The sequence below is a fragment of the Rhea pennata genome, chromosome 10, assembly GCF_028389875.1.
Source record: "Rhea pennata isolate bPtePen1 chromosome 10, bPtePen1.pri, whole genome shotgun sequence".
Lineage (NCBI taxonomy): Eukaryota > Metazoa > Chordata > Aves > Rheiformes > Rheidae > Rhea > Rhea pennata.
Genome location: NC_084672.1, coordinates 3,545,930 through 3,567,525, shown reverse-complemented (window position 1 = coordinate 3,567,525; position 21,596 = coordinate 3,545,930). Strand labels below are relative to the sequence as shown.

Here is a 21,596-nt window from a genome sequence, read left to right as displayed (position 1 = left end):
CATTAGCTTCATATTTACAGAATTATCACTGAAAATTTGGAAACTTAAAAAAATTGCAGAAGTTGCGTAGGCTTGGCTGCCACTGAGGCTCCATTCTCCTCATGCTCGTCAGTAAATGCCAGCATTTTGTGCTTAAAACTCTTCCACATGTCCTTTTAGCTATTGAGACTTTTTAATGCATTCATGTCTTTTCAAGGACATGTGTCTGAAATTTAAAGCTAAAGTCATGTGTTGAATTTATTCTGAATGGAGTTTATATCAAGGTGGCAGGAGATTTATACACTTGAGTGAGACTTAATGAAAAAAACAAAATTCAGAAAAGGGTGTTAAATAACAAGGATAAAATGCTTTTAAAGAAGCATCTGTTAGAGCAGATGCTGCAGTATTCTTTTTCTTTGCCATTAGCCCAACAATTAATTTGCCTCTGGCAGGTTTTCTAGAACACATGATCCTCCAAGAAATCCAGACCTGTGAATTAGAGTCAAAACCTGGAAACAACAGCAAGGTGAAAGTTAGGCTCCTGTGGAGAATTCCTTTGACTTTGAAGACTTAAGGGTGGAATTTGTGCTGCAGAAATTTAAAAATTGACAGCCACTTCCAAGCAAATGTTATCTTTTAATGCTTTGCTCCCTCCCATCTGCTACTTGCAAATAAAGACTGTGATGTCATTTTGTTTTTCTCTGTTAAGATTAGCTTTTATGTGAAAGGTTCAATAACTGCCTATGTCAATAGAATGGATAGGGCTTCTTTTTGTAGATGGCAGGTGTTGGGTGGTTTTTGTGAATCTGTTACCTCACTGAGAGCACTGACCTGGATTTAATGCCAGTTTGCCTTGTGTTTTCCCACTTTTGGAGCTTCTGGGATTTTTTTTTTTCTTTTTTCTTTCTTTTTTTTTTTTAACCCTCATAGGTATCAGTTTCCAATGCCTCAAAGTGAAGATGTTTGAGGATAAAAATACTTCCTTTAAGCTTCTTCCAACAGATGGTGAGGTTTTGACACTAATCCAGCTGTATGTTGGAAGTCTGGCTTTACATATGAATTGTATCAGAAGCTGAATTAGTAGAGAAGTGAAGAATGTACAAGGAAAAAAAAAAGTTTTCAGATGATCAAAATATTAATTCATCTGCTGTGTTCTTAGGAATGATTTTGAGAAAATTCCTTGGTGGGTACACTGTTGTTTGGGGGGGGGGGGGGTTCCTTCTCTTCCCCTCCTTTCTCTGAACCTGCTCTGGCATCGTGAAGTTGGTAGCAACTGTAGCTGTAGGCTGGTGTGGATCCAAAGAAAGATCCTTTGAAGCAACTTCAGAATTCAGCAAAAATGCCATTCCTATTTTTTTGCATTGTTATTCACAGAGCAGAACTTCTTGGCCAGAGTAGTATGCACAGCGTAGCCTTGCGTGCACCTTCACTGCAATTGCGTGCAAAGCAGTTACTGCTGTGTGGTGTTAGTACTGCTAGTTGGAGTATCAGCCTCCAAGTAGCAACGTCTGTGTTAGATGTTAGCATTAGAGAGAACTTGTAGGGTAATTCCTACATCTCTTGGTGGCAGTTGTAGATTGCAACTTGTGTGAAATCTGTTGTTGCTAGTCATTGCTGGCAAGTGGTAATTTCAGTCCTAACTAAAGCATGTAGTAACAGCAGAGAGTTTCCGTGCATCTTCTGGAAGTCTGAAGTGGAGTACGGTCAGAGACCCAGTAGATGGTGCTCTCTGCATCTCTTAGGGGAAAATCAGGATCAGCTGGCCAAAAGATTGTGTAATTAAAATCTGGCTCAGAATGTCTTCAGTTAGTTCTTTAATACCAAATAATGCTTAAAGCATGTTGTAACCAGGATACATTATTTGTGCATGTAATTTCATCTTCTGATCTTTTCTTTAAAGCTTCTCAATTTCTTTCTGTACAGTAAGATATCAAAGGTTAGACAGGTTTTTTTGATTAACAGTTAGTGGCCTAGCTGTGAAAATGCACATCTTCACTCCAATAATTTTATGGGAGGAAAAGAGAATAAAATGTATTTACTTTTATGGAGAAAATCTTTGGCATACTATTAATGACATGGTAAAGAAGCTTTAAAGGGAAATAGTGTTCCCCAGGCAGCTTTTAGTCAAGATGCCTCTTTGGAAACTTTGCCTTCACCTCACTCTGTAGGAATTTAACCCAGTAGGTTATGAGCACACATAACAAAAAGGAGGCATTTGCTGATGAGGTGTGGAGCAGCCTGTCAAAACTGACTCTGGAATACAGACACTGTGATTCAATTCCCAGTATCACTGCAGAAGTCAAGCACAGCCACCGTAGCAGTTGAAAGCTGGTACTAGTGAAATAAAACAGCTGTTCTTCTCTCAGGGGAGAGAGAGAGAGAAAGTAGCAACGGTATTCCTAGGCCAATATCCAGTAACGCTTAGTTTAAGATCCCCTGGAGCCAAATTATTAGTAGATCTGCAAAACTTCTGAACACCAGAAGGGCTCTTGTGTTGGATAGGGATGATGTCATCTTCGATTTCAAATGAATATGAGGAGTGATATTTCCTAATATGCTGATGATTAGCAGTCAGGTGCATCTGTTCCATAATCAGAAACCATTCTCCTCCTCCTCCTCCTTAGGAATCTTCTTTATTACTGTTTACTGCTAAATAAATTGCAAGTAAACAATAAGTGTGACTATATTTACAGGTATACCTGAGCCTTTTCAAAAAGTAGTTTACAAAAATCTGTGAATAATTTGAAGGTTTGAAGGTTGAGAAGAATCTCCCTCCTTGTGTTGTTTATCCTGACTGCTGGCAGCTTGATAGCTTCTGGGAGGCAGTATTTTTCCTTTGTTGAAAACAGGAGGGATAAATCATCAGGTTTATCTGAGGGTTGGAAACTAAGTGACCTTAATAGAAGATACTTTGCCATTAGCCTAACCTGCTGATGTTTAGGAGCCACGTCTCCCCTTTCAGACCATTTCTCAAGGTTGGTGGTCTGAAAGCCAAGGCAGAGGGTGGAGCTGAGTCAGTGTTCTGCATTCCTCTAGCTGATGCTCTGCTTTGTGATATGTGGGAGTGTGGTTTACATTTCGGGTTGCTGAAAGGACACTGTGCACTATGCTGACCATAAACACAAGTGCTCAGGAGCTGCAGAATTCGGAATTGACATTGAGCTATAGCATAAAACCTGTGTATGCGAGGTGGAAGCTAGGACCTGTTTACTTTTTCTCCTAGATAAATTTGCTTAATGGATTTGGAATGGCGGCTCATCAGTAATGAAGTGTTAGCACTGTGTGGTAGTCATTGAGCCAAAGTTGTTTGCTGTTAATAGTGTGTAAGCACCTGTGTTTGAAACCTGTCTTGCTTGTTATCCAGTGTAATCTGTCAGCAGCCTCCTGTGAGAACTCAGGGACCTGGTGAGTGCAGAGATCAGATTAGTTTGTTGCTCAAAATCAGAGTTGAGCTGCAGTGGGGAGACAGTTCAGGGAAACTTGCAGAGCTTCCTCCTGTTTCATGGACAGTCAGAATTTTAGGCCTTGAGGCTGTGACCGTTTCGTTGCTATTGAACAGACATTTTTCCCCCAAAAGAAAGAGCCCTAAGCTCTTTCTTTCACCAGAGTGGTGTTTGGCTCTGGTGAGCCTGTGTGCAGCACAGGGAGCAGATCTTGAGCCTGTTTTCATCCATGTAACTCCTGGATTGGTCTGCAGAAATAATTTGTATTACTTCACCCTCAAAGTGATGAAATCAAGACCAAGATTTGGCTGACTGTCTCTGCAGAGGAGGAGGGGAGGGGAGGTTCTCTGCTGGTCTGCAATGCAAGCCAAGAGCTCAGTGGGAAGGTCCAAGCTAATGCTCCCCACTGGCTGCCTTGGCCCAAGCTCATGCCAAACCATCACAGCAGACTAGACACAAAAGAAAACACACACAGTCTAAATTCATTGGTATGAAGATGACGTGCCAGAGTATTCCACAGCTCTTCCTTTTCTGCTTCTCTTTCATAATTGACAATTTGCATAAGAACACAAATTGTTGTTTGGTTTGAGTTTTTTTTTTTTCCCCTCTGTGATTTACCTTTTTAACCATAAATTGCACTGCGTAGGCACCAAGTTTAGCACAGCTCTGTCCTTAATGCCTGAGATGCTCTGTTGGAACTGAGAACCTGTTCCAGAGTTCGCTAAGGGCTACTGAAAGGTTCCCTTTGCTTTAGTGAGCTGTAGATGGGGTTCAGAATAGATCTAGATCAGAACTTGCTTCATACGCATTAGAGGGAATTGAGTGGTAGGGGAAACCACATTTGAGTATGTGTTTTGAATTCCAATTTGAGTTTTCATCCTGTAGCACTGGCCAACTTTTTGTGATGTCTTCTGAAAACTTCGCTGTTGGAGGCTTGTCTGCACCCCGAAGTATTGCTAGTGGTATGTTTGGGTGTAAAGCACAGGATGTGTTCTCTGCTTGTGTGGTACTCAATTCATCTCTAGAAGTAGATGAGGGAGCTCACGCAGGTTTGACAAGTATCCAGGCAATGCGTTTAGCCAACGACTCCTAGCAGTAGCTATCTGCGTAGATAGCCACAGAAGGGTTATTAGACCTTCAGATTAGAGCAGCTTCTTACCCAACAGAGTCCTGCTCACTGCTGCTGAATATGGAGGGAAACTAGCCTCCTCCCTGTCTCTGCACCTTCTGCCCTTACTCTAAATTCTCTGTTTTGCTATCATCCTTAAAGCATTGGTTACCAGCCTCTTCCGTCCCTCCCTCCCTCTCCTCCCCTTGTCATCTTATGTCCCACTCCCTCCTTTCTGCTGGAGCCTGCTGCTGCCTCCGTAGCTCATGCCTCACCCAGACCTGCCCTCTGCTTCTCCCAGCACGGCTGCGTGTGTCTCCCCATCTCACAGTGCTGGTGCTGCCTGTGAGTTGGGGACCGATTCCCTGACAGAGCCTGGAGGTGACTGCGGCACCTTCCCCCCCAGCCCTGGACTCGGGAGCAGCAGCTCTCCGCTAAACCACTCACCCGTACCCAGGATCGGCCTTGTGTTGAAAAAGCTGTGACCTGTTTGTGAAAGGAATTGTGAAATTCAGCAAATTCTTCTTCAGTCAACTCTACATGTGGTTTATTTACTTCGACATGTCAAACACAAAAGGAATACACCATTGTCAAAAGTAACAAAATCACTTTTTTTTATTAATCTACCCTATTCTAGAGCATGGATTTTCTTCTCAGAGAGTGCAAGAAGCAAGAGCAGACTGTCATTTTATCCATGTGGAACCTACAAATCTATGTGGTTTCTCCATGCTATCAAACATTAGTTTTTAGAAATGCAGCTGCCGGTACTTTAGCTTTGAATACAGTCATTCTAAAACAAGCTAGAAATAAATAAAATACTTACATTTCAAGTAAAAAACTGCTGTTGAATTCAGTATGAGGAAATCAGTTTATTCCTTTTCATGTTACCAATTACTGTACAGGTACTTGGGCTGGCAAAGTCTGCAGATGCAGAACAGAAGAATGTTTTATGTACATGATTTAATCCAATTGTGTATTAATTTTTCCCTTTCGGCTAACATGTGAAGCTGTTTAATGTCAGGCAGAAAGAAGATTTTATGGACACATTTAATAAGACAGGAACCCACTATAACTACTGGCCCCCAATTTTTGCCTTCTGTCTTTCCATTCTGGTGCAATGCAAAATAAAAAATGTGCACCTTAATTATGTCTCAAAAATAATGGCACCTACCTGCTTTGAGATAGATTATTTGCAGGTAGATATTCCTTTCAGATTATATTTAATCAAACATGAGCAACTTTACCGAGGCTTCTATACAGCTCTAATACGTAGGAGAGCGCTGAGCTCTCATTGGGCTTCTGCCTTGGGTAGTTCTGCGGCTTCCCTGTGGCCTTTGATATGCTGGGCTATCTCTTGGCAGGTTCGACAGCGACTGCTGGCCTGAGTTCCTCTGGGACTGGAAAATACTTTGCTCTGCTGGGCTCCTTTCTGAGCAGGTGAAAGTCAAGGCGACACCAACGTCACTCTTCATAGTTCTGGAAGTGCCATCAGACGTGCCATCAAAACACCTGCCCAGGGCGATTTCCTTGGCAATCCTCGGGTCCTGGTCGGTAACTGTGTAGATGCCGTAGTTATGCCCTAGTGGGTCGAGAGGAGCCAGCATTGTATATTCGCTGGAGTCGTTGTTCGTAGCCATGGGGAGGTGGTTCACCAGGTACTCGTGGAACATACTGTTAACGCTTTCTCGGCGGCAGCTGCCTTGTGGGACAACTTTCACGAGGGTGCGGTCCACGCGGTCTTGGTCGTAGAGCATGCCACTGCACTTGAACTCCAGGCAGGCTGCTGAGGTGTTTGGCTGGTCGATAGCACGAATGCTGCGGACGTCTCTGATGCCGTAGAGCTTGCCAATGGTACGGGGGTGCGTCCCACCCATGTTGCGAGATCTTATGTTCACCTCTTGGGGTCCGTTTATTTTTACTTTAATGTAGCAGGCCCTAAATTCCATGGGCTTGGGCCACCATGCCAAGTAGTCATCAGTCCAGCTCATAAGGTCATCTTCATTGAAGGGAACGGTATTGTAGTCATACCTGTCTCCCTCTACCCTATAAAATCTGAAATGAGCAGAACTATATGGAGCTTCCTCACATTCTTTTAGGTTTTCATACGCGTAAATAGGGCCATCGTTCTCTTCTGGGGAATTGGAGCTTGGCTTGGCCATATTGATACTGAAAGCAGTTTTCTTAGTGTTTGGGTCCTCGTGGTCTGTCCTCCTGTAATTGAGCTTGTTGAGATATGGCTGTGGGACCCCAATAACGTTAGGGTTGAGTTTGGGAGCAGAGGATACAGCTTCGAGTTCCTCACCCCCCAAGCTTGCCAAGATATAAGCTGCATAGGCCTCTGGGTTTTGCTCGTCACAGAAAGCTGGCACACAAGCACCATTGGGACCAGTGACCGCACTGTCAAAACGACCCCATGCTCGAGGGTTGGAGGAGAACCCTGGCTCTGGCTCTGTGTTTATAACAGAAACCACTACACCTTGGATCTGTTCACTTGGCAGAAATCTCTCGCTTCGATAGGCTCGGACTTTGATATAGCACCGTCTGCTCTCTGGGACATCCAGGTTAAAAAGCCGCCTTTCTTTGATCTCCATGTTCCCAACCAAAAAAGTTCTTTCCTCTCTTTTATGCCGTCTGCTTCTTTCAAGGCTGAAGTCTCCCTCTTCCTCCCATAATCCTGTCTCTGGATTCAGTGACCAAAGCTTCATCTCTTCCAGGTGTTCTGGCATCTTCACCTGAGCAGTGTCCAAATGAACCTTCACTTCTCCTGCATTAAGAGACTCGGTACCCAGTTCATCAGTGAAATCCACCGAAAACATGCCATATGTGCGGAGTGGAAATATATCTCCTTCCTCATCTACAAAGTTCAGGTCGCTTTGTGTCACATCAGCCATTGAGATGTTTCTTGGGTCGAGAAATGTTACGCTGGCTTTCACTTTGCCTTTGTAGACTTCTCCGTTCTTCCTATAAAATGCATAGGGAGGGATTTCTAATTCGGCAATTGGATCATCGTCTTCCATTTCTCCCAGTGAAATCACATTGGTCTCAGAGGATTCTAATGTGACAGGGGCTTTCTTCCTTAGTAACTTGATCTCATGAAACACGGCACCTCCCTTTTCATTGAATGGCAGGACTTTAGTGGTGTTCACAAACTTCTGTAGACGATCAACAAAAGTTAGAACCAGTCTCTCTGTATCCGCTGGGATGTGGACGGAGAAGGTTCCCTTGTAGCCAGTCATGCTCACTCTTTTGTTCCCCATGTAGATGTGGCCAAACCTCAGCGGCTCGCCGTTATCTGCTGCTATGGCTCTACCTCGTACCGTTTTTCTGGTCTCTGTGCATTTTTTGCAGCCACATTCGACAGCGATTTTAGTCGGCAGCGTGTATCCGTTGCACAAGATCTCTCTGGTTTCCATTTTAGAGACACCGCAGCAGTAAGCGGTGCTGTCTTTACATCGGAGACCTTTGTCCAGCTTCCCAGCGCAGATCTTCGCTGGGCACTTGCCCACGTCGTAGTAGAATGAGTTAGTTGTGTTTTGGAAACAGTCGCGTGGAAGTCGGATGAGGTGGCTTTGGGGCTGGGGATTGCAGGCTGCCTCATGTCTTCCTGTTAAATACGTTTTGTTAACAAACAGCATGAAATAATCGTACAGCCCTTGGTATGTGGTATAAAACCCTCAGAGCTAAACATTGTTTCCAATAACAGTGAGGTCTGCACAGCAATAAAACACATGTTTTGCAGGATTTTTGGTTAGCTGAGTTCATCTGGCCTTCATTTCAGAAAAGCAGGTGCTTAGTTTTAACGTAAGGTAGGTGATTAAGAGCAGTCCTATTTGGCGAAGTGCCCCAGCTCCTGCTTACCTGCCACTGCCATCAAACACAGCCTTAGTTAGATATTACATGTGCTGCATTTTTGGCTATGGACAGACTTAAACATAGTTTGGGATTTAAAAAAACACCGAAATGTTTGTTTGTAATGCAGCAAGTATACAGAGCAATCGCTGGGCCCAACAGATTGGGTTTGGCAGGTCCTCTGAAATCCAGAGCTCCGGTTTTCAGAGAGCACCTGGCTAATACATCAGTCGCGCTTGTCTGCTAACCAGGGAGTGAGATAAACCCTGGATATTCTTCCTGTGACTTTTCTTTCCTCAGTGTAGCAGAATTTCTGTGCCTTGGTTTCTGCACCCTGCCACCTCCCACCTGCACGTTTTTTCTTACCTATTACAGAAAGTTTGGCAGATTGGGATTTTGCTGAACCCCCATCGCTACTGGCCTTGCAGAAATACTCTCCCGACTGGCCTCTGTTCAGGTTCTTCAAAATCAGGTTGTTTTTATACTTGTATATGGAAGGATCCAGCAGCGAGCCGTTGTGATACCTGCCAGGGACAGGCGGATGGTTAATGGGATGGACTGACCGCATGGCAGGAGCAGAGCTATGTCCTAATCCTGGCCGTGCTGCGTCCTGCTGTATAGAGCTATACAGGATACCGGACCTCTTGCCTCAGTTTCCCTGCTTATTTATATGTTTTTCCAGTAAGTCTTTATGCAGATTTCATTACTATAAATGTGAGAAATGCCAGCTCTAGGAATCTCTCATTTGCAGCAATGGGTCCTCCATCTAAGTGCACTGTTTTAAGAGAGTTATGATGTTCATGATGCTTATATTTACCTTCGTGAGGATGGTAAGGAAATACAAATCGAATCCGTGCACAGGGAAGGTTTCTGCCCACCTGGCACGAGGGGCTGCGAGCGCCTTACCAGAGATAGCGGTCGGGGGCTGGACTGCCGACAGCATCGCAGCAGAGCGACACGCTCTGTCCCACCCTCCTCGACTTGTCGTCGGGGCTCTTCAAAATGTACGGTTTGCCTGCGAGAGGAGGAAAAAGCCGTCTCGTTAGTCCTTCAGGCCTAAAATCGGGGTTTGTTTCCAAGAAGCGTGTAAAGCCTCCTGCTCCTTCGCCTCTGTCTGGGTTACCTGATCTTTCCAGCTGCACTTGGATGGCCAGATTCCTCTCGGTGCTTTTCGGCACGGTGACGGTAGCAGTCACATATTTGGCCTTCTTTATTTTAAGGGTGTTCTTGCCATCCGGGCAGACTCCAGGGATCCTAAACGTGCCCCCGCTGTCAGCTGTGGTTAACAGCTTGAGTTTCTTGGCTTGCAGGTAGACACGGGCTTCGGCGGCGGGCGAGCCGTCTTCGAGGGAGACCTTCCCGTGCAGGGTCGCGTCCTCGCACATGCAGGCGTCGCAGTCGGCGTTCACGCGGCCCGTGGCGCACGTCAGGTTGCAGGCTGCGGGAGAGGCACGCCGCTCAGGCAGCGGCCGGGGGTGTGCCGTCGAGTCTGCGTTTAATTTAGATGCAAAAAGGGCAGATACTGCATAAGAAATGAATTGTATCCAGAACATATTTTTACTGATTATCCACAGCTGTGTGTTAGAAACACAGGGCCTATGTAGTTTCGAACCTGGCGATTAGCAGAAAGTAGCCACGTGGCTATAATTACCTATAGGAACCATTATTCACCTTCCCCAACGGGCTGGCTTCAGGGACGCTTGAATCCAGACCAGCACCTGAGCTCTTAACTGAACCCTGGCACAAGCACATAGCCAGTGGCCTAAACTTCATAGTTTTCTGTTATAAACTCGTGTCTAAATGGCACGACACTGGTTTATCTCAAGAGCTTTCTTCCCTGTTAATTTTATGCTATCCTGAATTGGATGGGAAATAGTTTAGGTGTCAGATAAGCATTATGTGATATGAAATTAAAATAATCAGTGAAGACCTGAAGCAACGTTTCCAGTGGGGAAAAAAAGGGGGGGGGGGAATATTTTTAGTGATTTGTTTAAAAGGGCCTGATAAGAAGGCCCCCTGTAGCCAGGAACGTGGCAATTCCCTGTACCCCCGTGTTCCCGACTCTTCTTACTGGGGCCAACTACATGGAGACAGCAGCTTGCAGTCACTGAGTGCACCGAGACTAGCCGGATTTTTCCTGTATTCCCCAGATCTTTATGGGTCCCTGATGGTTCCCTATGCCTTGGTCTCCCCAGTTTTGATATTTGGCCATCTAGTCTCCGTGCTGCGCTCCCTTAGCGTGATCCGGACGGCACTGACAGGGTGGGGGGGAAAGGGAGGCCAGGTCTTACAGCTCCCGAAATTCTGGCACGGGAGGGAGAGAGGATAAAACAGCAGCGAGGCGAGCAAAACGCCTACGCAGTGGCGAGATCAGGACGTTGTCCCCTTCCCCTGGTTACGTCCGTGGGAGCACCTGAGCAGACGTGTCCGACGCAGAGGCGCCCTTCCTCGGTTACTTCGCTGCAGTGCACGCCCCAGAGGCGCTCAGCCAGGCAGGATCTGGTGCGCTTCTGCACGCCGGTCTGGCCGCACTTCCCTGAGCACTCGCTCCACGTCGACCACGGGGACAGAAACCGCTTGGAATCCTGCAGCAGCGGACCTCGAATAACAGCGGCGCCGCGTTACCGAGCCGCACGCCGCACGTACGCCGACGTTTCGTGCCCCGAAAGGGGGGGGGGGGGGGTTAGCAGATCCCGTGCAGCCAAGGCTGTGCATTTGGATACTACACGCTCATGCAAGCTAAGAGCACGTTCAAGGATCTCGGAAGGAAAGCACGAGAAGGTGTCCGAGGGCTCCTAGCTTAAATGCCCGCAGGCTGCTGATTCGGACCGAGGAGGGTTCCTCGAGGGGAGCGCAGCGCGCACGGCTCCCGTCGCCTCTGACTGACTTTGCTTTAGAGGAAATCGAACACACGTTGTCATTTCAGTGCTGTCTGAGGGGCAACACGCGCCTGTGCTTGAATGTGGTTAAATTAAAAAATAAAGGGGGAAGGGGGGAGGTAAAATTGCTGGTGTGATCGTACCATCCTTCCGCACACGCTGTCTGTGTTCGAAGTGTGTCCTGTTGCGAGCTCCAGTTTTACTGCGTGCGAAGCAGAAGCCGGGGAGGCTCCCGAGCACGCTTAGAGAGCGTTTCGAGGAGCAGCTGATTTGTAAGCCACCAAGCGAGTTTATTGTGAGTTTTGTACGCAGTCAGATGTTTAAGGGGGTTTAAAAACCTTACCCTATGGTATTAATTTAAATCGCTCGAGTGGAAGCGATCCACTCCCAGGTTGTGGTTTGGGTTTATTTTTAAATGACAATGTTCTAGTAACATTTTGCGCGGATGCACTTGTGACTAACGTCTCTAAAAAGGAGGTATCTTGGAAACGTGCATATGGCATCATTTCCTCACACCTACTCTTCCACCTGATCCGTAATAAACCTGGTCAAGTTATTTACTGGAAAGGCAGACAGGCACACACAGCTAAACTGTTTAAATAGTGGCATTCGCATTGGAAACCTTGTCTTACAAGAGCAGGTATTTAAATAGGTTTTGATGGCTGGAAAAGACAATTTAAATGACAGCAGCCACAAAGCTGTGACATCTGGTTTGGAAAGGAGTGCTTGGCTGAATTAGGCATTTTTAATTGGATGGCTTGTCGGGGTCTCCAATTCAGTGTCCTGAGGGATAAATCCATAGATCTTATTAGATAATTTGGGGGTGAATAGGAGGAGATGAGCTTCCAAGGAGATGCACTAATAAATGCTTGGCTTTTTCCCCCCACTCTGAACAAACATTTAACGTGCAACAAATTAAAGTGTGATTTCAGCGAGATGCTTCCTAACCCCGCTTAGTTAGTTTGGGATCAGCCAAGTGCAAAGCTTTGGGGTCTCATCAAGCACTTCCTTGTTACTCCTTCACTTGCACTAAACCTCTCGGGGCAGAGCCATGGTGCTGGGTGTCTGCACCCAGAGCAGCGGGCACCTATGTCCCACTAAGCCTGGAGGCTCTTCGCTCATATAAATAATGACTGTTAAAACTGATGCTTTAATCTGCAGAAGCAGTGATGATAAGGAAGAACGGAAGAAATGCGTTTTATGGAGGAAAGCAGCACCACGAGGCCCTGGAGCTCCGCGACAGCGGGAAGGGCAGCAAGCCAAGATGCGGGGAGAAGCCCGGTGGCTTTGGGAGGGGTGCGGGAAGGGAGCGAGCCACCGTGCCGCGTCCTGGCCAGCAGGCAGGAACGTACTGCGTCTGATGTAGCCCAGCGTAGCTTCTCCCCCGCGAGAGCCGCTCCTCTTACCTGCGGGCACAGGAACGCACAGCGTAACGCAGGCTGCTCCATCTCCAACATCCCCCCTCCGCGCTCCGACCTGCGTGGGTCTCTCGTGCACCCTCCCCTGCAGTAAAGCCTATTTTTGCCAGGTTGAAAACCACGGGTTTTGAGTGTTTGCAATCCCCACTGCTGCGAGGGTGGTCGGTGCAAAGCCCAGGGGCCACGTCCCATGCTTGCTGGCCTGCGGCTGGGGCAGACAAGCGCCTTGGCCCCGGGAAGGCGGTCCTGAGCTCGGCGCAGGGCTGTCTTTACAGCTCACGGCCTACAGCCAAGGGCAGAAGCCTTTTACTTCCTAATGCATTGGTCAAAAACGGCAGAGTTTGTTTTATTCCTTCCTCGGGGAAACAGGAGTTACCCTTTATGCAAGCTCCAGCCACAACCTGACAGACTGATTTGTGCCATCCGTTTGGAGGGGAAAACACAGTTTTCCTGACAGTTTACCTAGAATTTGTCTCGACAGGTGGGAGGGAGAGATGCAAATCCCCTGTCTGGGTGCCTGTGTCCGTATTTGCTGTGCTTTGACTCTTCCCAGACACATGGCACATTCCCACCCGGCAGCTAAGCAGCGACAGAGACAGCGACACCGTGAAAACGAGACAGGAGGCTGGGAAAGTCCGGTAATCCCTCGGCTAGATCGTCATTGTTTGTCCCTTCCAGCGCCCAGTGGAATTTAAATCCTCGCCAGCAATGCCAAGCGCTAGGCTACAAAGCTTGAGGTGCCTGGGGATCTCCTGAGGATTAACGAGCAGTTGGGAAGAGCTGGTGGGCGGACCCGGCTCTGTGGGTCGTTGCTGCACTGTGGACTTTAATCCTCAAGAAATGCTCCGGCACCGCGGTCACTGCCTGTCCTCATAGGCATGGGAGGGTGGAAAGTTTAGTCGCCTTCTTTGCAGCTAAGTTGCGGTAGCTACTGCTGCCAAAGCCAGCTGCGACATTCGTGCTGCATTAGAAGACGGGCTGGGGCTCTGCCACGCCGACGTTTAAACCCAAGTTTTACAGGAGCACCTCAGAAAGTGCAGCCAGTGGGGAGGATGGGGGCTTGCTTTTCATTTTGCTGGCTGCAAAGTTGAGAGGGCTTCGGTGTGAGCTGGCCTGCACGAGCTCCTTGCGTGTGCGTGTAGCACAAGGACCATCTACGGCGCATTAGGCCAGGAGGATGAGCAAAGGGGAGTAGATGTCTAGCTACCTACTACCGCCCAAACCCGGCTCACTCATGCTGGGCGTGAGAGGGCTGGGCGTTAACGCATTGCTCTCTCATCAAGGTTTCCTGGTCCTTCCAGCTCGGAGGAGCTGTGCATGCCGAGAGCGGGTGTGAGGCGGCGCTCCCGCGGGAATGGGGGCTGTGCTCATGCACTTGACCTTCAATATTCCAGGAGAGAAGCCAACAGTATGTGTCAGCAGTAGCCAAAATCCTACAGGAGGTAGGGGATGATTAACATTTGTTCCATTGCCTAAGCGTCCCATCTAGTCAAATGCATTGGTTCGGTAATAAATTAAGGTTGTAAAATAAATAAATAAATAAAGCGGATAAACACCCATTGTCCTCACGAAGGAAAGCTGCCAGCGTTGGAAAACGACTTACTTTCTAGGCTGAGCATTACCAGTGGGCTGAAGGTTTTCTGTCTTATCTGGATCCTGCCAAGGGCTTGTTTCAGGATCCTTTGACCTAGAGGGAAAATTTACAGAATTGATAGTCAGGAAGATGAATGATTAGAGAGATCCAGGTGTTCTCAGCCATTCAGTTTTTCCAAATTCCCTTTGGGTTGCGGCTTGGTTAGCACTGTGTCAAACACCCCCTCGAAGTTAGCTCTGGGGCTAGAGACATCTGCGCGCTGCAGTGACCTCCTAGCATGCTCGGAGCAGCTGGCCTGGGAATGCCAGCTCTCCTCCCAGGGCTTCCTGGCTGGATTTTCAGCCAGGAACATTGCATTTGGAGGATTGTTGACTTCCCTTCTTCCTATCCCTCCTACCCCTCTCCAATCGCTGGGGCAAGGAGGCCCAGTAAACAGGAGCAAGCGTTGGATTTTCTAGAGAACATGAGGTCGGGAGAGCAGCTGGAAGAAGCAGATCCCAAGAAGGCCAAGAACCAGTGTTGAGCCCTCGTTCCCATGGAGAGACCTGGCCTGATGAGATTTGAAGGCCCATTTCCCAATGGGGGAAAACATGGCAATCCCTTACGGTTTGCTTCCTTCCGCCGCCACCTCCACCGTGAATGCATTGCTGGAGCTCTTGGCCTGTCCAAGCCTTGATGGCTTCAACCTGAGCAAGTTTCAAGCTGCCACGAATCCTGCAGGCTGCCAAGACCAGCTTTTGCAAGTACGTTTGTGCCTGGCCTAGCCCAGATGCTGAAGGGCACACGTTGTGCTGCTCAGGTTTTGGAGGGGAGCTGCAACAAGTGCTTTCTGCTAGGCACGAGCCTGGGAGTCTGCATGGGAGGAGGAGGAGGAAAATTGGCTCTTGCTCCTGCGCTCACTCTCGTTCACATTGGAAAAGGCATGACGAGCTCTGCTTGCAGAGCAAGGGTGCAGGGTGGCCCATGGGATGGTGAAAGCTGCCTCAGCTGCAGCCTTGTCCTGTTGAAGGGACTCTGGCATCATCTCTCGGGTCTTTGTTCCCGTTCAGCAATAATCAGGGAGTAACAACCGTGCCCCCTCCGCAGTCCGCTCTGGGACACGGCCTGGGGCAGACATCTCGCAGGTGCCTCTGCGGGTAAGTCCTGCCCAACAGCGTCACTGCGGTTCAGGTAAGATGTGAATCCACCACTTGGTACCTAGGAAAAGCTTTTTTGCCTATTTCACGCAGGAAGGACTTGGATCGAGTTCTGTTTTTATATTTGGAGGGATCCTGCCTTTCCCTGCATGAGGAGCAATGAAGCCGAGGTGGCTGAGCTTGTACTCTCCTGCCTTGGGCCTGGAGAGGACCGTTGTCACTGTGGGACACGAGCTGTCCTCTGCGCTTGCTGGCTGCCACGTGCAGGAGGGGAGCTGGCAGCCCTCGGCTTGTTTTCTCCGTGCTGGCTGGGGGCCTGGCTATTTAATATGAGTCTTGGCGCCTGGTTGCAGTGCAAGGTCCCCCACCTGCCTTTGTGCCTGGTGTCCTTGTGGACTGTAAAACATTGGAAATTCAAGATAGAATAGGCTGTGAGCTGGCCAGAGGGCTAAAGCACAGCTGCAGGAGAGCCGGGGCCGCCAGGCCGTCCATCTCCTACCCTTTTCCAGCACTCTGAGCCCACGGCCTTTCCAGGGCGTGATGTATTTCTTAGGATGCTTTCCCTGTTCGGTCCCAGTCCAGTTACATTTAAACTAGCGAGCAAAGCAAAAGCCCTGCGCGGCCCCGGCTCTCGGCAGATGCTCGGGTCAGGGTGCAGGAGGCAGAAGCTCTCCAGAGCCTCTGCAGCATTTCGGGGCACCTCCCCAGTGAAAAATTGATTCTGTCTGTTCTAATCCCCAGGCTTCTGGCCAGGGGACTTTAGGGTAAAATTCCTCTATAGCCTCAGAGAATAGATCAAAATAGCCTGCAAACACGTTTTCTCTGAAAAGCCCGTTGGAGCAGAGGGGTAGGTTCCTTATCGCTCAGCTCTTTGGTGTGCTAAGGCATTTGAGATCCAGCAATGGGCAGATAAAACAAGCTTCACGCATCTTTTCTAGAGAACAACATAATCCCTGCCCAAACGGCTCAGTTCAGAGCCGGCGTGGTTGATCAGTGCGTGGGTAATTACTGCTGAAGGACCAGGGAGAGCAAGGGCCGGGAGCAGGCTGTGGGCTGCCAACCCGGGAGCCGCAGGCAGTAAAGGGACCGTTCTTTCACAAAATTCCTTATTCCCTCCCTGATCCCAAATTTTCATTGTACACAAGTTATCCATGGGTAAGTCTGTAAATAGGGGAAGACCTGGGCTCCATTCCCGCCCCAACACAGGTTTGCTGGAGGACACTGCAGCTTAGATCCTCAAAAGCAAAGAAGTCTAATCCTATGGCAGATCTGGACTTCAGCGCCTCCATCCCTCGGTTTTTCACCTACAAATGGGAGCAGCTGTCGTTTGGATACTAACGCGCAGCTATCCTAGATGAGGAGCGCTCGGGAGACGTCACCAGGAGGGCCCATCTAGCAGGGCTCGCCGGGGTTCGGCTGGAAGTCAGCGACTCGTGTCCGCCTAGATGGACACAAACAATTGCAAATTCATTTTGACCGTGCTCCAAAGGGGCTGGGCAGGAGCCAGCCCTCGTCTGGAAGTCGTTTAGCTGTGTTAGCGTAGCGCTGACCTAGAGCCGGGGCAGCTTCCCGCCGGCTGCGCGGCTGGAGACATACCTTCACGTAGGCATGCCTGCAGGCAGCAGAAGGCAAGGGCATCTAGCTAACGTTGTGACAAAAATATAAATGTTTAACCTTCACCTAGAACAGACGTGGCTCCCAGGAGGAGGAGGAGCAGCAGCCATCCTTTTGCTGTGACCATCCTCGTCGTGAGTGGCAACCAGGAGCTTCCTCGAGTATCCGTCGCCGTTCTGTGCCTTCCTCAGACCTGCGGAGACAAGCCCAGTTATTTCAAGCCCGATCTGGAGCTCCGCGAGCTCCGTGACAGGCAGCCATCTAGGTTTCCATCTAGGTGGGCCGCCTAGGCTGGTCCGTCCCTGACGGCTCACGGAGGCTGATGGTTTGCCACTCACGAGATGTAGTGCACAAGCCCATCGATTTCACCCCACCGCTGACCGCTGCTGATCTCGGGAAAATTCTCCCAGAATTTGTGGCCTAAGAGGGGTGGTGAGGCGTCCCCTTGGGTGGGGAAGAAGGTGTGGCCATGGGACCTGACTGGCCTGATAGGAACATGCGCTGCTGCCCCATGCATCTCTCTGCAGGAGCAGGGGCCAAAGAAGGAGAAGAGCTGAAAGCCCAGGAGCTCTCTGCCATATCTACGTCCGCTGGAGGACCCGTCTAAGAAAGCAACCCGGTGCGTGTGCATGGCTGAACCTGTGCAAAACACAACACCAGGCCATGTGCACCGCTGCCTGTGGACCGCGTCCCTCCTGATTTATCAGTTCAGGGCCGGTGACCTTCCCGTCCCACCTGCAACACAAAAAGGTTGCTTAAAAGGCAGCGCTTCCTCAGTGCCACTGCGCTGACCTCCGCGGGACACGGCGGGCTCCCGGGGAGCTCCTGCCGGTGTACACCCCGACGGGAGCTGTACCGGACCCGATGTGACGGCATCCACGTCCCCTCTTTGCATTTGAACCACGCTCCTAGATCTGTTCTGCAGAGAGTGCGTTTGACGGCATATCCTTAAGGGGCCTTTCGTAGATTAAACACTTCTGCGGCGATGCTCTTTGAGCCCGCAGCCAGCCCGCGCGGCTCCGCTGCCCCCCAAAATGCCGCCCTTCCCTCCGAGGGGAGCACAGTGGGGTTAGCACCGACGGCTGCTGCGGACAGGCCAGGGCTCTGCCGAGAGCCACGCCGGGGACACCAGCGCGCCGAGCTTGCTGCGGCAATATCGACTAAACGCGGTGCGTCGCACTAGCGCCGGGAAGGTGGAGGCGCGCGAGCTCCTCCGAAAGTGCAAAATCCCACGTACCAGGCAAGCTTCACTGCAAATTTTAGCAAGAATCCGGGTATTTTCCTTTTTCGCGTGTACATGGGTGAGGGACCGAGGCTCTCCAGCTCAGCTGCTTCACATGTTGTTCTACCAAGTCACTTAGCCCCATAGTTCAAGTATTTGGGTAGTCACTTCATGGAGCGACCGCTCGCCTGGGGGCTGAGCAAAAATCCAGAGCGCCGCCAGCCAGGGTTACGGGCGCTTAATTTTATGCACTCCGGACTTAATGAACCTGGAAAATGCTGCCTTAGTCTTTAAGTGCCTCAGTTTACCCAGAAAAGAAGGCCAAGGCAGACCAGCTGGCAGCAAAAATAACTTGTAGTTTGTAAGCGGTATTAATAAAACATGCTGGAATTGGGGAGTACGGGAATAGGAAATACTGTCCCGAATCCCGGTCGAACAACAAGAACAGAAGCAATAAATGAAGGTATTTTGTGAGCTTACGCCGGGGTCACGAAGCCAGAGTCCGACAATAACCGGGAAAAAAATCATTAAGGTTAATAGCCTGCTTCCCGCTCGGAGGCTACTTCGGGAGCCGGCTGCGCCCGACCGGATTTCACGCAGACGCGGCGCGGGGGGGATCGGGACGCCGGGAGCCGGCTTGGACGCGGCGCGGGGAAAATTAAAGCGAAGCCGACGGGGCGGCCGCGGCGGGAAAGGTTAAGGGGCCCCTGCGAGGAGGGCGAGATGGAGCAGAGCGGCTGCCCTCGCCGGCGCGCCGGGCGGACGGCGCGGGCGATGCTCCCGCGCCGCGGGCTGTGCTGCCTCCCCCGCGGCCGCCGAGCCTCCGCGGGCGCGGCTGCCCCCGGCGCGCTCCCCCCGCGGCCGCGGAGGCGCCCGAAGAGCCCAGCCGAGTTACGTAAGCGCTGAGCGCGGAGGAAACGAGGCTCGCCGGGGTTTCCTCGGGGTTTTTCTTTTTGCGCTTACCTACATACACCACGTAAGAGCAGGTGAGGGCAATCCCATCCTCTCGGCGCAGGGCCGCGGTGCGGGGGGCTCAGCCGGGCGCTGCCGGGACGAGCGCTCAGCCCGGCGTCCTGCACCGCCGCCGCCGCCGCCGAGCCGGGCTGCAGCGCGAGCCCGCGCCGCCGCCCCGGCTCTTATATAGCGCGGCGCACGGCGGGGAGAGGTGGCACCGAGCCACGGGGCCGCGGAGCGCACCGCGACGTCCCCCGAGCGCCGGCCGCGCCGCGAACCCGCCGCCGCAAGTATGCGAGTGATTAGAACAAGATGTGGGAAAGGTGCCGAGCCGGCGAGAGGAGAAATTTCGCCTTCCCCGCGAGGCAGCCGCCTCCGCAGCCCGGCGGGCCGAGCCGCGGGCGATGCATATTTTTTTTTTCCCCTTCGCCCCCCCCCCCCCCCCCCCCCAAGATTTGGGCTCCAACGTGTCACCGCAAAGCAGCAGCGCGTCCCTAGCGCCGCGTCCCCGTGGAGGGCGCGTGCACCGCCGGGAGGGGACCGCGAGCGACGGGCTCGTCCCCGCGCAGCGTCCCGGCCAGCGCTGCGATTCGGCCCCGGACCCCCCCCCCCCCCCCCCGCCCCGGAGCTGAGCCGCAGCCGCTGTTTTTCAGCCTGGTTTTGCTCGCCTGGGAGCAGGACCGGTGACTTCCACGGGTTGTAGGAAACCTTGCAGAGGCCGTAGGTCCCCCCCCCCGCCGGGTTCCCTTTGAGGTTTGTCCCGCCAGCAAACCTCTCGGTCTCCGCAATACTGTTCCGCTTAAACCTTCCTCTGTCGCTTCATCAGCACAAAACTGTAGTGCAGCTGCTGGAAAACTTTGGAAAAAAGCCCGAGAAAAGAACTACTGGAGTTTGTTTTTATTGCACAGATGAGAATTTACAGGCTGTGACTGGGAGCGGAGGAGCGATCAGACGTTTCCCCCTGGAAGGGTTTGCTTAAGCTGTCGACCACGGTTAATCAGCGCCCAGCTCGCAGGCCACCAGTTACGAAGCAGATGCAAAAAAACGCCGGGGCGGGGGGGTGTGGGGGGGAGGGGGGCAACACGAAAGCCTGGAAACCTGGAGCCGAGGAAAGGCTAATTTTAGCCCCGGCGGCCTGGCAGGCTTTTCGCGGTGCGGCGAGCAGGGTGTCCTGGTGTGCTGAGCGGAGCCCGGGCCGTGCTGCAGCGTGGGGTGGCACCCGCCGCGCGGCCACCGCAGCCCGGCGGTTCTCCAACGGCTCGGTAACACCCGGGGAAGCCTCAGGCTGCCTGAGCGCGCCCGGAGCCAGCGGCGAAACCCCGGCTCAAGCTACGAGCTCCCTTCTAGCGTGCAGACGAGCTGCCGGTGTCGCCCAAGATTTTGTGCTGCACTTGTGGCTCGGCTTCAGAAATGAAGTCATCGGTCCCCACGGCGCGAGGGTGCAGCTCGGCGGGCCGGCGCTGGAAGCGGCGGGAGGCTCCAAGCTCCTCCTCGCTGAATCGCACGAACATTTATTTTGGGTTTGTCGCCAAAGCGCCGCGGAGCCGAGCCTGGGCTGGCGCTGTCGGGCCGCCCCTGTCGCCTTCGGGGGGGCGAAGCCGCTCGACTCCTGCCGGAACCTGCAGAGAGCCCGCGCAACGGTGTCCTTCCCTCCCCGTTCGCTTACTGGGGCGATGGGAGCCACAGCACGTCCCCCGGCCTCAGCGAGGTCACGAGGGTCTTCACATGCTCAAAAAAGTCTGACTTTGCTAAGCTAGTTTAGCCCTAACCCCAACCCCAGTGCTAATGCTGACCTCAACCCCAACTCCAATCCTAACCTCAAACCCAACCCTAACCCTAATCTCAACCCTAACCCCAACCCCAACGCTAACACTAACCTCAACCTCAACCCCAACCCCAAACTCAGCCCCAATGCTAATGCTAAGGTCAACCCCAACTCCAATCCTAACCTCAAACCCAACCCTAACCCTAATCTCAACCCTAACCCCAACCTCGACCCCAATGCTAATGCTAACCTTGACCCCAGCTCCAGCCCTAACCTCAAACCCAAATCCCAACCCCAATTCCAACCCTAACTCCAACTCCAATCCCTCACCCTGTGGGATTTCCCACAGGATGGTTACAGCTGTATCATCTTTCTTGGTAGAGTCCTTGTGGGTCTGTCATAAGCCTTACTGGATTTCTTTAAACCTAGCTCCGCTTGACTTTTAAAAACATTTCCTTCCTCTCGGAGAGCCTCGCTGGCAGACAGGGGCCTGCGGACGTGGGCAGGGGGTTCGAGCGCCTGGTGTTGATGGGTGTCTGGATCAGGGCTTGTGTTTGTTAAATGGTGGTGAAACGGCTGCTGAAGGAAACTGCCGACAGTGCCTGGACGTTAACAGCTTGTATTGAAAGACGCTC

At 51.2% G+C, this 21,596-nt stretch overlaps 1 protein-coding gene across 2 annotated transcripts; it reads right to left on the bottom strand.

Moving 5' to 3' along the window:
• Positions 1-5,117: 5,117 nt before the first annotated feature.
• On the bottom strand, positions 5,118-19,340 carry CILP (cartilage intermediate layer protein). Of its 2 annotated transcripts, XM_062583455.1 has the most exons (10): positions 19,206-19,340; positions 17,087-17,213; positions 16,746-16,847; positions 14,280-14,363; positions 12,611-12,664; positions 10,793-10,978; positions 9,503-9,868; positions 9,286-9,394; positions 8,746-8,903; positions 5,118-8,134 (listed from the first exon to the last, which is right to left on the bottom strand). In XM_062583455.1, the coding sequence occupies exons 2-10, from the start codon at positions 17,145-17,147 to the stop codon at positions 5,793-5,795; spliced, it is 3,462 nt and encodes a 1,153-aa protein (XP_062439439.1). In that variant the 5' UTR covers positions 17,148-17,213; positions 19,206-19,340; the 3' UTR covers positions 5,118-5,792. The 2 variants fall into 2 exon arrangements, with proteins under 2 accessions (XP_062439439.1, XP_062439440.1); XM_062583456.1 differs by lacking the exon at positions 16,746-16,847.
• Positions 19,341-21,596: the final 2,256 nt, after the last annotated feature.

Excerpts from the sequence above, each read along its gene's own strand:
- CILP (XM_062583455.1), bottom strand. The coding sequence starts at position 17,147 with ATGGTCACAGCAAAAGGATGGCTGCTGCTCCTCCTCCTCCTGGGAGCC. Across the intron at positions 16,848-17,086 it reads GGGAGCCACGTCTGTTCTAG|GCGGACACGAGTCGCTGACT; the intron begins GTGAAGGTTAAA and ends GTGTCCATCTAG. Across the intron at positions 14,364-16,745 it reads CTCATCTAGGATAGCTGCGC|GTCAAAGGATCCTGAAACAA; the intron begins GTTAGTATCCAA and ends TTTTCCCTCTAG.